Here is a 17,176-nt window from a genome sequence, read left to right as displayed (position 1 = left end):
GCCTGGCGAGGATTCAGCCGTTGGGCAGACTGGAGATAGGAGAGGTTCTTGTGATCGGTGTAAATAATAACTGGAAATCTTGATCCCTCCAGCAGATGCCTCCATTCCTCAAGTGCTAATTTAATGGCTAGAAGCTCTCGATCCCCGATGGAGTAGTTCCTCTCCGCCGGAGAGAAGGTCCTAGAAAAAAAACCACAAGTAACAGCATGCCCGGAAGAATTTTTTTGTAGAAGGACCGCTCCAGCTCCTACAGAGGAGGCATCAACCTCCAATAGGAAGGGTTTAGATGGGTCAGGTCTGGAGAGCACGGGAGCCGAAGAAAAGGCAGACTTGAGCCGTTTAAAGGCGTCTTCCGCTTGAGGAGGCCAAGACTTGGGATTGGCATTTTTTTTGGTTAAAGCCACGATAGGGGCCACAACGGTAGAAAAATGTGGAATAAATTGCCTGTAATAATTGGCGAACCCCAAAAAACGTTGGATAGCACGGAGTCCGGAGGGGCGTGGCCAATCTAAGACGGCAGAGAGTTTGTCTGGATCCATTTGTAGTCCCTGGCCAGAGACCAAGTATCCTAGGAAAGGAAGAGATTGGCATTCAAACAGACATTTCTCTATCTTGGCATAAAGTTGATTGTCACGAAGTCTCTGAAGAACCATACGGACATGCTGGCGGTGTTCTTCTAGATTGGCAGAAAAAATCAGGATATCGTCCAGATATACAACAACACAGGAGTATAAGAGATCACGAAAAATTTCATTAACAAAGTCTTGGAAGACGGCAGGGGCGTTGCACAGGCCAAAGGGCATGACCAGATACTCAAAGTGTCCATCTCTAGTGTTAAATGCCGTTTTCCATTCATCCCCCTCTCTGATGCGGATGAGATTATAAGCACCTCTTAAGTCCAGTTTGGTAAAGATGTGGGCACCTTGGAGGCGATCAAAGAGTTCAGAGATGAGGGGTAGAGGGTAGCGGTTCTTTATCGTGATTTTATTAAGACCGCGGTAGTCAATGCAAGGGCGTAGAGAGCCATCTTTTTTGGACACAAAGAAAAATCCGGCTCCGGCAGGAGAGGAGGATTTACGGATAAAGCCTTTTTTTAAATTTTCCTGGATGTACTCCGACATAGCAAGAGTCTCTGGGGCGGACAGAGGATAGATTCTGCCCCGGGGTGGAGTAGTGCCCGGGAGGAGGTCAATAGGACAATCATAAGGCCTGTGAGGAGGTAGAGTCTCAGCTTGTTTTTTGCAAAAAACATCCGCAAAGTCCATATAGGCCTTAGGGAGACCGGTTACAGGGGGAACCACAGAGTCACGGCAAGGGGTACTGGGAACCGGTTTTAGGCAGTCCTTGAAACAAGAGGGCCCCCAACTCTTGATCTCCCCAGTGGACCAATCCAAGGTTGGGGAATGGAGTTGAAGCCAGGGTAGTCCAAGGAGGATTTCGGAAGTGCAATTGGGGAGGACCAAAAATTCAATCTTCTCGTGATGAGGTCCGATGCACATTAGAAGGGGCTCCGTGCGGAAACGTATGGTACAATCCAATCTTTCATTGTTTACACAATTGATGTAGAGGGGTCTGGCGAGACTGGTCACTGGGATGTTGAACCTGTTGACGAGAGAGGCCAAAATAAAATTTCCTGCAGATCCGGAATCCAAGAAGGCCATAGTAGAGAAGGAGAAGGCAGAGGCAGATATCCGCACAGGCACAGTAAGACGTGGAGAAGCAGAGTAGACATCAAGGACTGTCTCACCTTTGTGCGGAGTCAGCGTACGTCTTTCCAGGCGGGGAGGACGGATAGGACAATCCTTCAGGAAGTGTTCGGTACTGGCACAGTACAGACAGAGATTCTCCATGCGGCGTCGTGTCCTCTCTTGAGGTGTCAGGCGAGACCGGTCGACCTGCATAGCCTCCACGGCGGGAGGCACAGAAACGGATTGCAGGGGACCAGAGGAGAGAGGAGCCGGGGAGAAAAAACGTCTTGTGCGAACAAAGTCCATATCCTGGCGGAGCTCCTGACGCCTTTCGGAAAAACGCATGTCAATGCGAGTGGCAAGATGGATGAGTTCATGTAGGTTAGCAGGGATTTCTCGTGCGGCCAGAACATCTTTAATGTTGCTGGATAGGCCTTTTTTAAAGGTCGCGCAGAGGGCCTCATTATTCCAGGATAATTCTGAAGCAAGAGTACGGAATTGTACGGCGTACTCGCCAACGGAAGAATTACCCTGGACCAGGTTCAACAGGGCAGTCTCAGCAGAAGAGGCTCGGGCAGGTTCCTCAAAGACACTTCGAATTTCTGAGAAGAAGGAGTGTATAGAGGCAGTGACGGGGTCATTGCGGTCCCAGAGCGGTGTGGCCCATGACAGAGCTTTTCCAGACAGAAGGCTGACTACGAAAGCCACCTTAGACCTTTCAGTAGGGAACTGGTCCGACATCATCTCCAAGTGCAGGGAACATTGGGAAAGAAAGCCACGGCAGAATTTAGAGTCCCCATCAAATTTATCCGGCAAGGATAGTCGTAGACCAGAAGCGGCCACTCGCTGCGGAGGAGGTGCAGGAGCTGGCGGAGGAGATGATTGCTGAAGCTGTGGTAGTAGCTGCTGTAGCATCACGGTCAGTTGAGACAGCTGTTGGCCTTGTTGCGCTATCTGTTGTGACTGCTGGGCGACCACCGTGGTGAGGTCGGCGACAACTTCAGCTTCAGCGGGAACTTCAGCGGGATCCATGGCCGGATCTACTGTCACGATGCCGGCTGGCAGGTAGTGGATCCTCTGTGCCAGAGAGGGATTGGCGTGGACCGTGCTAGTGGATCGGTTCTAAGTCACTACTGGTATTCACCAGAGCCCGCCGCAAAGCGGGATGGTCTTGCTGCGGCGGTAGTGACCAGGTCGTATCCACTAGTAACGGCTCAACCTCTCTGACTGCTGAAGATAGGCGCGGTACAAGGGAGTAGACAGAAGCAAGGTCGGACGTAGCAGAAGGTCGGGGCAGGCAGCAAGGATCGTAGTCGGGGGCAACGGCAGGAGGTCTGGAACACAGGCAAGGAACACACAAGGAAACGCTTTCACTGGCACAATGGCAACAAGATCCGGCGAGGGAGTGAAGGGGAAGTGAGGTATAAATAGGGAGTGCACAGGTGAACACACTAATTGGAACCACTGCGCCAATCAGCGGCGCAGTGGCCCTTTAAATCGCAGAGACCCGGCGCGCGCGCGCCCTAGGGAGCGGGGCCGCGCGCGCCGGGACAGGACAGACGGAGAGCGAGTCAGGTACGGGAGCCGGGATGCGCATCGCGAGCGGGCGCTACCCGCATCGCGAATCGCATCCCGGCTGGAGACGGTATCGCAGCGCACCGGGTCAGTGGAGCTGCCCGGAGCGCTGCGGTAGCGAGAGAGAAGCGAGCGCTCCGGGGAGGAGCGGGGACCCGGAGCGCTTGGCGTAACACCTACATTGGTGTTTTTAAGGGTAAAAAGTCACTGGACAAGGGAGAGAATGATAGCCTAAGCAATGGCATCCCCCCATTGAGTCCAATATAAGGGTTGATCAATAGTCTTATGCCATATACAATTATGCCATACACTGCCTCCATGTTTGCATTACAAAAGGAGGCTACTAAACAATTCTGATGCGGCCCAATCTAGCAATTCTATAGGCCTTCACTATATGCTAGTGTCTATATCTGAATCCTTTTTTAGCACTCCCTCCCATTAGTCACCACATACCATTTATGGGATTGTCTGAGTCTAACAAAGATCAGAGTACTTCAGCCCACTCAGCCAGAAATGGAAAAGGAAGAAGACGTGGTAGAAAAGGGATAAAGATTAGAACATGAACTAGAGAAACAGCCCCCAACCCCAAGATAAACCATTACAAACTAAGAATTTTCAATCTTCTAACAACTGTGGCATTTAGTCTTTTGAAAAAAAAATGTTTTGTTCCGTCTGACAAGTAATATAGATGAATTTGGGCTATATGTAGCCCTTAATATTTTTCTTTCCTGCAATCTGATCTTTACAAGACATTTGAGAGTAACGCATGATGGTGAGGACACCTTTGAGGGTTAAGTTAGATCAGGCAGGTTTAAAACCAAAATTTTCTTTTTATGGTATGTTCACACTGCGAAATCTCCGCTCGTGGAATTCCGATAGCCGAGATTCCGTCAGGTGGCTACCACCGAAAATACTTCGGCTGTAGGTCCGTGGGGTGCGCCGTCACCATTGACGGCTGTGCAGTACTCGCAGAATCCCTCGCAAAAAATGAACATGTTCTTTCTTTGCGCCAAACAATTTCAGCGGCCGCTGAAATTCCGCAGTGTGAACGGGTCTCACGGAAGACCTATTCACACTGATGGTAATGTTCACTGTGCAGAATTTTACCCGCGGAATTCCACGGGAATTCCAAAGTGTGAACGTACCTTAACTCCTTACAGGGTTTACAAATTGAAACCTTTAACACTTTGGTCTTTAGGAATATTCGTGCCAAATCCCATAAAAACAGTAACATTACAGAACAGGCTTTAGTAACTCTGTCCAGTAATGAAATAATAGCTATACAGAGTGCAGATAAAAGAGGTGGGGTAGGTGCAACATAGGTCATTCTATGTTAATGAAGCCTACAAAATCCTATTTGAAAAATTATTATAAAGATTCTTCATCACATCCCAGTATATTGCTTCATTTTACAAACTGGTAGACTAGAATTTTGAGTAAAAAAGTAAGAGACTAATATATAAAGGTTTTAGATACTGTTTGCCTTATATTCTACTATCTTCTGATATTTCATAAAGGTTCCAAAAACCCCTTTGGTCGTCCAGTCATAGCCAGTATGAATTATTTCCTCAGTGACATATGTGAACATATTGATTTAGTACTTTAGTACAGAATTGTTTTGAGTCCTATCTTAATGACTGATACTCAATGACTATACTTAATGACTATACTTAAAACGTATACTATGTCAAACTCCACATACAGATGGATAGCAACATCCCACACGAGACTGGACTTGCGGCAGTTAGTAATGTCCTCACCAGAGACTCTCTGATGCCACTCACGCAAAAACAGTCCATACTCAAGAGCATCAAAGATATTCTTAAACATAACGTCTTTGGTTTTGATTAATCTTTGGGGGAGGTTTTGCGAAAACAAAAGGAACTACAATGGGGATGAGGTTTGAACCAAGTTCTGCTAATATTGTCATGAGTGAATTTGAAGATACATACATCTATTATTCACATGGACGGTACATTGATGGTCTTATTATCAAATGGGACAGCAACAATAATGAGCGTAGTCGGTTTGTTACATTTTTGAATAACAACAATCGGGTCTATGGTTCATGTTCTCCTTCTCACCTAATGGAATTATATTTATACCCCGTAATCTCCACAACTCCAGATAACATAATTACAAACCACACACACACACACACACACACAAATATTTTTCTCTTCTTTAATGGATAGAAGATATAGGAGAATGTAGGCTTCTATAATACTACAAGTTTATTTCTTTTGGATTTACATGTTACTTATGGTCAAATGCCATCCTCCCTGCCAAACTAAGCCCTTGTTTTTGCCCAGTTGGCCTACAGATGTCAGAATGGCATATCAGCATGGGGAGGATAGCGTCAGGGGAAAAACACTATGCTGATGCTCTCTGAGCATGCGCACTGCACACATGGGCAAACAGGAAGATAGAAGTTCAGGACATGTCCCTATAAGTGATGTAACGTGAAGACTTTCTCCCACATGCATGAGAGAACATTTAAATGTCGGCTTGACTCTGAGAACTGCGCTCTGCCAGGCTGCAGATCCCTCAGGTTATTAAGGTATGTGATGCCCAGTATGCTGGTGTTCCATGTAATATGAGGCGTACTTGTGGTTATTCAAAACTTTTACAGTATATAGTGGGCAAGGTGTTTTTACAACCACTGAGTAGCATGAGAGAACTTGCTGGGGGTATTGCCCACTTTCTGTCTTAGGAAAGGTGACTGCAATATGTATAAAGTCTCTGTACCTTCTGTAGCCTCTGTCATATTCATGTGATACTTTTGCAGTTCTGTCATACTTACAACTTCTACGAAGCATGAAAGGTTTTGGTGAGGCTTTTACTATTACTGACATTTACATGTATCAATCTGTGTCTGACCTCATGTTTTTTGGACAATATTATTATAAGTCCTCCTTCTTACAGATGTCAAGTGTATCCAGCAAGTGTATAAGAAAGGCTAGGCATAAAGTCTGCAACATATGCCAACAAGCAATGTAGAATCTTGGTATAAACCCACCTGCTCTTCCTGTTACCCATCAAAACCTCCAGGTCAGCATAATGCCACAGGATTTCTTGAATGGTTTTAGTCCCAAATGATTAATACTTTCCAAGAAGTAATATCTACTATGGGAAGATTCTGTTACGCAGATAGAAGAGAGGGCACCCTCCAGCACTCATTTTTGCCGGGGACATCCAATGTAGGCACAATTTCTGTCTCAATTTCTGACAGTGAATTACAATTAGATGCTAAGGAAGTCTATCTACTGCATAAGGACAAAGTTTTGAGGCTTATTAAGGAGGTCAAGAGAACTCTACAAACAGACCAACTACCATTATTCCATTTTCCACCTTATGAGGACAAATATTTGCCAGTCCATCCAATCATGGAGCAGTGGCTTAAGAAGAATTGGAATAAGCCTGAAAAGAAATTCAACAAAAGGGGCTTAGTTTAAAATTACTTACACCATAGACTCTATGAAGTTTGTTTCTAAAACAATGGCAGTATCCAATGTAGCTTGCACGTTGAAACAATGGACGAAGGATGCAACATCCAAGAAAAGCCTCTGTGCTCTACCTCTCGACTCTTTTCCTATGTTTGGTACACAACTGTCAGATTGTAAATCTATTAATGGGGACAAGGGAACCTTCTTTCCGCAAACTTTCTGTAAACACAATACAGGTACTTCTCCTAGGTCAAGACGATCTCCTAGTCACCAGCAGAATGTTTGTTTCCTCAGAAAACAAGGAGGTAGACAACATTAAGCTATTTAACGCAAAAAATACAGAAAAATGATTAGGAAGATTGGCTCAGTTGCAATTTCTTGCTACAATGAGAGTGAGAATTCTCAAATCTTTCAGCAGATCGTCAACAGATGGGGTCACCGAGACTTTAACACTATGGCGTCCAAGTACAACAAGAGACTCCCATGCGTTTGTTCTCTATCCAGGATGGAATCACTGCTAGCAATAGTCGGACTCTCTATAACTTGGAAAAGGAGATTTGTGTATGTGTTCCCTCCAACACCTCTCATTCCCCGAGTACTGACAAAAATTTGCCTAAAGAAAGTAAAGACGTTCATCATTCTGTCCTATTGGCCAAGGAAACAATGGTTTCTTCTGGCATTAGAGCTTTCGAGAGAAGAATTCTGGAAACTTCCTCTCTCACAGAATCTACTATCTCAAGAAGGAATGTTTTATCAACATTTGAACCATCTTCAATTGACAGCATGGAAAATGTGCGTCATCTCTCCTGAAGTAGTTAACACTATCATGACTTAAAAAAATGTGCACACAAAAAGTGTATGCTAGAGTATGGGAGATGTATTCTGCATGGGCGACAGAAAATTCAGTGTCAGTATTTTAGGTGTCTTCCCTGTTATTTCAAGAAAGGCCTGAATCTGAACATGCTGAAGGTACATTTTATGGCTATAAATGTGCAGATAAAAGGTAATTTTGTTATCGGTTTCTGTTGTGTCATGCTTCTTCAAAGCCCTAAATAAGCTAAGACCATCTTTCCACAATCCAGTATCATCTTGGGAACTTCCCATCATCCTCAGGGATTTATGTCTAGACCCAAACAAAGGAAGAGACACTGGCGCTATGGAAATATATTAATGCCAGAAAACTGCAGCTAGGTTACTGTAAATGGCTCCCCTGTCAGATCATTAAAGTGTGTAGACAAATTGTATTGTGTAAGTAACAGCACTGTATGGGACTTGTACTAAGATTCTATAGTAGTTCTGTGTATAGGACCGAATCAAAAATTAACTTGCGCAGGGTGTAACCCAGGGCCGGTTCTGCCTATAGGCAAAATAGGCAGCTGCCTAGAGCACCCTCTTGATGGGGGGCGCCGCTATGCATGCTGTAAGATGGGGGTGCTGGCCCAGTCAGCACCACCATGTCACCCCAGTAGTAATTACATAAGGAGGATGTTTGTTACAGTGTGTCATCCCAGTGGTAAGCACAAAGGAAAGGAAGTGCACACCCAAAGAGGATTCAATAATCAAATATATCTTTATTATACAAAAAATACACACATAACATCACTGTAAAGGACAGCAAAGGACATCTAAAACCAATTAAAAGCGCTCATAAAAGAGCAAAAAGCACAACATGGGGAGGGGCCATGAACCCCCTATCCCCAAGTCCTGTCCTGCAAGGATAATAAATACAGCAAAACTGCTACTCCAAGGTGCACTGCACAGTGCTAACATAAGACAAAAAACAATGCATTGATACCCAAAATGCATAAGAATAACAAATAACTAGACATAGATAATAAAGGGTAGCAAACCACAGACAGAGGAGCAGCTGAATATGGTGATGCAGGACAGGACAGCCGGACCCCACGCGTTCCGTCACTTTATGGTGACTTCCTCAGGGGTGTTGTGCCAAATGTGTCCTAAGTCTCTCCTTAAATATCATATGTATTTAGTAGTGATAACTGACAGGTGAAGTGTCCGTTCTTAAACCGCACATGGCGCTGGGCGCATGCCACATCCTGGCGTGTACTCTACGTGCGGGCATGTCCTTTACAGTGATCTCATGTGTGTACTTTTTGTGTAATAAAGATATATTTGATTATTGAATCCTCTCTGGGTGTGCACTTTTATGCAGCGATCCTTCCTTTCCTTTGCTCTATATGGTATCTTTTCGCTGTTAGTAGCACCCGGTCATTATACTGGATAGGTTGAGCCCCCCTTGCTCTTTCTGTGCTACCCCAGTAGTAAGGTGATTATATAAGGAGGAGGTTTGTTACAGTGTGTCACCCCAGTAGTAAGGTGGGGTGTGTCAAAGGGCGAAGCCAATAGGCAGGGTCAAGGGGCAGCAATATTAGCTTTTGCCTAATGTGGCAAAAATTCTTGCACCAGCTTTGGTGTAATCATGTAAAAGAAGAGCAATCTAATGCCAAAAGATCACCCCAAAATAATGTTTACAAGAATAACTGTACAGTCCAAACAGGTTATTTCCCACCTTGAGGGAGTGTTCTTAATGAATGGCAATGGAGTGAGGGTAGACACTGGTAGTGGCAGCACATCTTCACTGCTGGGAAAACTCCCCCGGCCGGCGGCATCTTGACCAGCAAGCTCTGTTGTAGTCTATTGCACTCTGTCCCGTAGCTGTATGTGATGCCACAACAGGTAGCTAGTTGGGCCAAAAAGCCTACGCGTTTCGGAAAGTGAATGCTTTACTTCTTCATGGCCCTGACAAAGAAAAGTGATCTCTTTCTGAAATGCGTAGGCTTTTTGGCCCAACTAGTTACCTGTTGTGACATCACATACAGCTATGGGACCAAGTCCAGACCCTGCAAAAGAGATACCTGCAGCAAGATTTGGCGGCAGCAGACACTGAGGTTTTTTTTTATTTGTTGTTGTTGTTGTTGTTGTTGTTTTTTACATAGTAAGGTGCAAACTCTGGAGATCTTAATGCCCAAACTCAAAGACATAAACTTTATCAGACCGAAAACCGTATTCGTACAACATACAATTACCATATAAAGTAGCCACAGAGGTTTTGAGATTCTGTTCTGTGGAGTGATGAAGCAAAATTGGTAATATTGGTGCCTATAGATCAGTGTGTGTGTCGGGAACAAGAAGAATGATGCATATGCTACGGTGATGCTTAAAGGGGTACTCCGCCCCTAGACATCTTATCCCCATCTTATCTGATCATGGGGGTCACACCACTGGGGACCGGTGCACGGAGCAAACTTCGCTCTGTGCCGGATGACTGGCAATGCGGGGAGGAGGCACGTGACGTTACGGCCATGCCCCCTCAATGCAAGTCTATGGGAGGGGGCGTGACGGCCGTCACGCCCCCTCCCATAGACTTGCATTGAGGTGGCGTGGACGTGACATCATGAGCGGGGCGTGGCCATGACGTCACGAGCCTCCGGAGCTGCATCCGACGCTCTAAACAAACGCCGGGTGCAGCAGGGAGATCCTTTGTATAAGGGATAGGATGTCTAGGGGCGGAGTACCCCTTTAAGGGCTACTTTGTCTCTGGCACTGTAAACCTTCAGCATCTTGAGGGCAAGATGGATTTAATCAAGTATGAGGAAATTGTTGAAGAACACATCATGTCTTCTGTCAGGAAGCTGAAGCTTGGGTGTCATTAGACCTTTAAACAGTACAATGATCTCATGTATACCTCAAAGACCACCAAGGCTTAGTATCAGAAGAAGTCCTAGAAGATTCTGGGGGACCATCACAGTTGTCTTACTTGAACCAGATAGACAAGGTGGTTGCCAAAATGCAAATCCAAGAATATTAGTGACTTGGAGGACATTCTCCATGAGGAATGGGCTAAGATTCTTCAGAATAAAATGGTGAAAGTTTCAATTTTTTTTTCAAATAAACCTTTTTTTTAATGGGAGTTAAATAACTTTGGTTGTACATGTGCCTGGAAGAGATGGGGGAGGGGCAGATGAAATGATTCAGTATATTCATAAAGAGAGTGTTCCCTTGTGTACTGTTAAAGAAGTACTCCGGTGGGAAAAAATTTTTTTTTTAAATCAGCTGGTGCCAAAAAGTCAAACAGATTTGTAAATTACTTCTATTTAAAAATGTTAATCCTTCCAGTACTTATCAGCTGCTGTATACTACAGAGGAAGTTCTTCTCTTTTTGAATTTCTTTTCTGTCTGACCACAGTGCTCTCTGCTGACACCTCTGTCCATGTCAGGAACTGTCCAGAGCAGAAGAAAATCCCCATGGCAAACCTACCCTGCTCTGGACAGTTCCTGACATGGACAGAGTTGTCAGCACTGTGGTCAGACAGAAAGGAAATTCAAAAAGAAAACAACTTCCTTTGTTGTATACAGCAGCTGATAAGTAATGGAAGGATTAATATTTTTACATAGAAGTTATTTACAAATCTGTTTAACTTTCTGGCACCAGTTGATTTAAAAAAAAATGTTCTCCACTGGAGTACCCCTTTAAGATTTGCAAGGCTGTTTTGGTTTTAATACCGAGTTCACATTCTCCAGTAAGAAAGTACTGCTGACAAAATGATCCACCTGCAACTAAATTTGACCTTCACAAAGTCCATATAGTTTCTGAGTACGAAATATAAGCTTTGTAAGTTATGGTGCTGAGATTTATTTTTTGCTTTAGATGGTGATATGGGTTTATATATATAGACGTTTTCAATGCTGAAGAGTGTTGAGTTGTTCAGAATCTTTCTTACATCCTGAAAATGAAAAATAATAGAAATAGTTTCCAATAAATGTTGTATACAGTAAGTGTTGTATTGAGTAAGTAGAAAGCATTGACGTCAATGCCAAGAAAAATAAAAAGCACAGTCAATCTCTTTACCTGCTAAATTGGTTTAGATGCCTCTGATATGTACTTCATTACTGACAGAGAAGCCACTGTGTTGTTGTTTCTGGATCCCACCTTGAGTCCAACCTTCTCTGTCTCTTCCATGGGGTACAGGATCATAGAACCTGGGAAACATTACTCATGGTTACAATACACACAGAGACATATTCCTTTGATTGCCAAGGTTAAGCAGACATTGTAAAAATCTCGGACCAGATTTTTATTATTATTTTTATGTCTTACCATCTCATTCCTTGTCCCCAACATAGAATCCTAACTTATGAACTCATTCCTAGTCAGGGCTGGTGCAAGGATTTTAGCCACCCTAGGTGAAAGCTAATTTTGCCGCCCCTTGACCCCACCCATTGGCTCCTCCCTTTTGACATCTTACTGGGGTGAGACACTGTAGAAAACCTCCTCCTCATGGGGCGGATGCAATGTCAGGACCTGCCTGTCTGGCCTCAGAGGTGGCACTATGCTCCTCCAGCAGGCTAAAGAATGTAGATTATTATGGTATCGGGGGGGGGGAGGAATAGCAACAGTGGTGCTGGCTAGGTGGGTGCTTCAGATGAGCCGCAGGTGCTATGGAAGCTGGCTGGCTGCTAACTTTCTTGCAGCGGGCAGAGTGGTGCACCCATCAAGAGGGTGCTCTAGGCGGTTGTCTATTTTGCCTATAGGCAGAACCGGCCCTGTTCCTATTCCACAGTGTGGCTACCCTCTAATTCCTAGTCCCCCCCAATCTCATTCTTGGTCCCCAACATGGCTTTCCATCTCCTTTCTGGTCCCCAGAATGGCTTCCCGTCATATTTCATGACCCCAGTATGACTGCCCATCTCATTCGTGGCCACCACATGGCTCTTTATCTCATTCCTTGTCTCCAGCATGGTTTCCCATCTCATATCTGGCCTATAGCATGGCTCCCTATCTTAGTTCTGGTCCTCAGCTTGGCTTTTCATGTCAGTTGTCCCCAGGATGGCTCCCTATCTCATTCCTAGTTCACTGCACTGCAGTGCTCATTCCAGTTCTAAGCATAGCACTCATCTCATTACTGTTCCTCAGCATGGCTCTGGTCTCATTCCAAGATGGAATAAAGTCTAGAAAAGATACCTTAGTTTGTAGTTAGTCAGGTACTGTTGTGGGGGCTCCTTCCCTGACTGTACATAAGTGAGATTATTGTTACTGAATCCAGATGCCTCCTATAAGTAAAACATGGAAGTCACATATTGTCACCTAAAATCTGAAAACCATTATTTATCTAGCTAAGTATTTTTTTAATCTACACACCTTTTTACCAACATTCATCCTTCCTAAAAGGTCATCTTTGTTCTTAGCTTTATCATCAGATTGGGAGTCATTGAATGGAGCCTAAGTTTTAATTGTCAACAGAAATAAGAAGAAAAACTACATCAGAGAGAACCATCGGGAATGAAGGATACGTCAGAATTCAATGGATGAGTCTTACATTGGTATGAAGAACTTGATCTAGTTCCCTGGAGAAACCACTGTCTCTGTTGGAATTCCTGGCCAAAGCTGGCAGTGGCTCTCTGCCCTATTATGCAGGAGAAAGTAGTCATTTTCTGTAGTGTTGTGTACAGTACGGAATCAAAATACATTTTATACAGTTGAAAATTGTTAGCAGCAAAGGAAATACAAAGGGAGCACAAAGCATAGAAGCAGATTATGTGGCTGTGTGGCCATTGCAGAAGGATAGCAAAGCTCTGGTTGGCATCCTGTACAGCGCTCCTTCTACAGAAGTATATTGTTATCAGGAATTGGCCCAAAAAGATACTAAAATACCGTATTTTTCGCTCCATAAGATGCTTTTTTGTCTCCCCCAAAAGTGGGAAGGAAATATCTGTGCTTCTTAAGAAGTGAATGTGTGTGCCAAAGTGCAGGGCCGAAGTGCAGGGGAGGCTGCTAAGCTTACCTGCTCCTGGGTCTGTACAGCGAAGTGCTCCGCTGCCCCGTTCTCTGATTCATGACGCTGCCCCGTTCTTCCATCACCTTTACTGCCGCTGTCCTGTTCTCCTGTCCGCATAATGGAGTCTTATGGAGGAGCATGTGACACACACGTCACTCCACGGCGCCCAGCGTAACGCTACGGAGGAAGCAGAGTGACGTGTATGTTACATGCTCCTCCATAGACTCCATTATGCGGAGTGCAGAACAGGTCAGCGGTAGTGATAAGTACCGGTAAGCAACTACAAGGGCGGTCCTGCTGGCCACATGGAAGGTCCTGCTGTTTACAAAGGGGGTTCTGCTGGCCACAAGGAGGCTTCTGCTGGCCACAAGGGGGGTCCTGCTTTTTACAAGGGGGGTTCTGCTGGCCACAAAGGGGTTTGGTTAAGAATATTTTTTTTCTTGTTCTCCTCCTCTAAAACTTAGGTGCGTCTTATGTAGCGGAAAAAACGGTAGCTGAAAGGTGAAAACATTTGACACTGCCATGCCCTTGATGGAAAAAAAATGGTAACATAATAAGGGCAATTATGATCTTTGCTATAGGCTTTCAAAGAATACTACTGGATAGTACAGTCTAATGGTTACCTGCAACATGGAAGATGGCAGAAAATCTGTCTTGGTAATACTGTGTCCCATCAAACGGTGGTACCCCTTCTATGTTATACAAGCACATAAATCAGTGTTATATGTAAAATAAGATACAACTGCTATCTATGAATAGTAGTTGTCTATTCTATTGTTAAAGAGTTTTACCGGTACATGGTACTGTGAATAAGGATCATGGGTTATTGGTTCTAAATTTGATCCTTCTGTGAATCCTGAATTTTCCATTTCTCCTATTATTGCTCTTTGGGCTTTGCCTGTAGAGAAAAGTAGATCAAGCATAATTAACAATGTCAGTTTATTATGATCATATAAAGTTCTTTTCTGACATAATCCCATGAAAACGCTATTGACTCCATAAATACGGTGTCCATTTTAGGACATCGTCAGTCGTCAGCCGTACCTCTGTCCTCCGTCAGGCAGAACAGCGTCCCGCCTTCTCCCTCGGACCAATCTCCGTCAGTCTTCAGCCGCAACTCCCTCCTCCCTCCTTTGTCATCCTAAAGTCTTTCATCCAAAACTCCATCATCCCTCAGACGAAAAACCTTCCTGCCGTGTAGCAGAGCCTAGTCAGTGTCGGCTCTCTGCTATACGGGTTCTGCTGTACATGCCATTCAATGTCGGCTCTGCTATGCGGCAGGAAGTTCTGAGGGAGAATCGTCTGAGGCATGACAGCATTTTGGATGAGGGACTTTTGGATGAGGGAGCTGTGGCTGAAGGATGACAGCGATTGGGCTGAGGGAGGAGGCTGTTTCACCTGACGGAGGACAGAGTTGCGGCTGAAGACTGACGGCACTTGGTCCGAGGGAGGACGCTGTTTCACATGACGGAGGACGGGGTTGTGGCTGACGACTGACGGCGATTGCTCTCAGGGAGGACACTGCTTCACCTGACGGAGGACGGAGTTATGTCTGATGACTGACGATGTCCTAAAATGGACAGCGTATATAGAGGACCTTTGCTCCATATGATTAGTGGAGTAAACTATAGTCCTTTCCAAACCACAGGCAACACAATATTATATTTATCCTGCACATTTTTCCCATGTAACATTGTGGCCACCATCAGTGACAATTTGTTGTATTCATCCTTTGTAAGTCACTTGTCTTCTTCATGTTATTACATAAGAAATGATAGAAAAAAAGCAATCGATCAAGATAGTTCATAGGACAACTGCTATTTTTTTTATTTCCCTTGTATATCTAGCCCACTTTTCCTATATGAGCCTTACCTAGGGGATGAGTTGCTTTTGGTGTGAACCTGGTTTTGTATTCAGTAGACATGAAGGCTGGACCCTGAAGCAATAAGATGATTTCACAATGAAAAAAAAAAAAAACAGATACATAGGAAGGTCATCACTGTATGATCTGTGGGGTCCAACCACTGATAATCAGAATAAAGCAGCTGCAGTACCTGACACATTACCAAATATAGCTGGATGTTCTGGTGCAGCTGATCTCGATAGCTGAGCTGTAGAATAAGGGTTTATTAACATGGCGGAATTTCCGCCAGTGGAATTCCGCCTCAAATGAAAGCCCAATACACTTCTATGGGATTCCGCACTCCTGTTGACACTTCGGAATTTCTGCTTGCGCAAGCAGAACTTCCGAAGTGTCAACAGGAGTACGTAATCCCATAGAAGTGTATTGGGCTTTCATTTGAGGAAGAATTCCGCCGTGTGAATAGACCCTTACATGCAGCTATTAAGTCATGTGTACAATGTATCAGGAAGTATGGTGAAGGGGACCTCAATCTCTTTGATTTGTTGATCATACAGTGGCAGCCTATTATAAGGATAGGATATCTATGTTCAAACCTGAAAAAACCTTTTATGTGTAATTTCACAAATACCATGTTACTCTTGACTCACATGATGGAAATTTTCCATGTCCGGAGATCCCTTCCCTCGTGGCACAAATAGCAGTGGTCGATGTTGTAGTAAAATACCAGGTATGGCTTCTGGACCATGATCCCGAGTGTCAAAATGAACTGACTTAACCTGTCATAATAAAAGCAGAGCCTATTTAGAGAACCCCTTTAATAAATAAAAGTATTACTAGTAAATGTATAGTGCACAAATGGAGGAATCCATTAAGAACTCAGGAAATACCTTAAAGCGTACCCATCAGATCCAACAAAAAAACATTTTTTTAAATATATCACTCAGTAGCTAATCCTGATCATGTACATCTAATTTGTATGTGTCTAGCACCTTTATTAGGTTTTTTTTATTACATTTTTAATTTAGTTCACTAGTCTGAATTCCAATTAAAGGGAGGGGGTGTGGCCTCACTGTGCAGGTCTCCGCCCCCTCCCTCAGTATGCTGTCTGCTCACATCTCCCCTAGCATTAGCAAAACTACAACTCCCAGCTTGTCCTCACTGACAGTATGGGACACAAGCTGACAGTGGGAGGATTTTTCCTCCAGCTGTAAGCCCTGCGCTCACAACTGTCAATCAAGGAAGTGTGTCCATGACATAGGTGATGACGCATGGACAAAGCAGGACTAGTATGTGTCCAAGCAGGCAAGGGGGCAGTTGTTTGACTGGCTTTTTCTGGATGAAATATTGAAAATTTTCTAATGAAAGAAATTGCAGAACCTATTGGGTTTGCATGCTTTACAACATATCAAAAGTTTTTGTATCTGACAGTGCCCATTTAAGGAAAAACGGAAACGTGTAGAGGCACCACTTTGCATGCAGCTGTACAGACATGTTTTAAAGGAACCAGATGAAGAGGGGACGAAATGTGACAAAATGTGTCATCTGTACAGTTTAATACCGTATCCATTTTTCCCCGTGTGGTTTCCTGACTTCTTACCGGATTCCTCCTTTTCTACATTCTATTTACCTGCACTCGGCCTAGAGTGACCAATGGATACTGGCAGCCTTCTGTGCACCCCTTTCGATAACCACTGGCAGCCCCTGGAGGTCCTTCTGTACTTTCTACAATCTAGCTTCAATGTTAGGCCCAGAGCGTAACACTTAGAGGTAAGTGCATAGCACACCGAAACCCCTTCATCCATTGTC

The 17,176-nt window shown here is 44.4% G+C and overlaps 1 protein-coding gene across 1 annotated transcript; it reads right to left on the bottom strand.

The window, feature by feature from the left end:
• Nucleotides 1–11,160: 11,160 nt before the first annotated feature.
• On the bottom strand, nucleotides 11,161–17,172 carry SAXO4 (stabilizer of axonemal microtubules 4). The gene is made up of 10 exons (XM_056528164.1): nucleotides 17,155–17,172; nucleotides 16,018–16,146; nucleotides 15,379–15,442; nucleotides 14,298–14,404; nucleotides 14,130–14,198; nucleotides 13,048–13,134; nucleotides 12,870–12,950; nucleotides 12,693–12,781; nucleotides 11,580–11,710; nucleotides 11,161–11,454 (listed from the first exon to the last, which is right to left on the bottom strand). The coding sequence occupies exons 1-9, from the start codon at nucleotides 17,170–17,172 to the stop codon at nucleotides 11,593–11,595; spliced, it is 762 nt and encodes a 253-aa protein (XP_056384139.1). The 3' UTR covers nucleotides 11,161–11,454; nucleotides 11,580–11,592.
• Between the last annotated feature and the right edge of the window lie 4 nt (nucleotides 17,173–17,176).

This window comes from Hyla sarda, chromosome 6 (genome assembly GCF_029499605.1).
Source record: "Hyla sarda isolate aHylSar1 chromosome 6, aHylSar1.hap1, whole genome shotgun sequence".
In the NCBI taxonomy this organism is placed as follows: domain Eukaryota; kingdom Metazoa; phylum Chordata; class Amphibia; order Anura; family Hylidae; genus Hyla; species Hyla sarda.
Note: the sequence above shows the minus strand (reverse complement) of the source record. Positions and strands in the feature narration are given on the sequence as shown.

Coding starts and splice junctions, on each gene's coding strand:
- SAXO4 (XM_056528164.1), bottom strand. Junction 14,405..15,378: donor AAAAGCAACTCATCCCCTAG/GTAAGGCTCATA, acceptor TTTTCTCTACAG/GCAAAGCCCAAAGAGCAATA. Junction 12,951..13,047: donor ATCAAGTTCTTCATACCAAT/GTAAGACTCATC, acceptor ATTAAAACTTAG/GCTCCATTCAATGACTCCCA.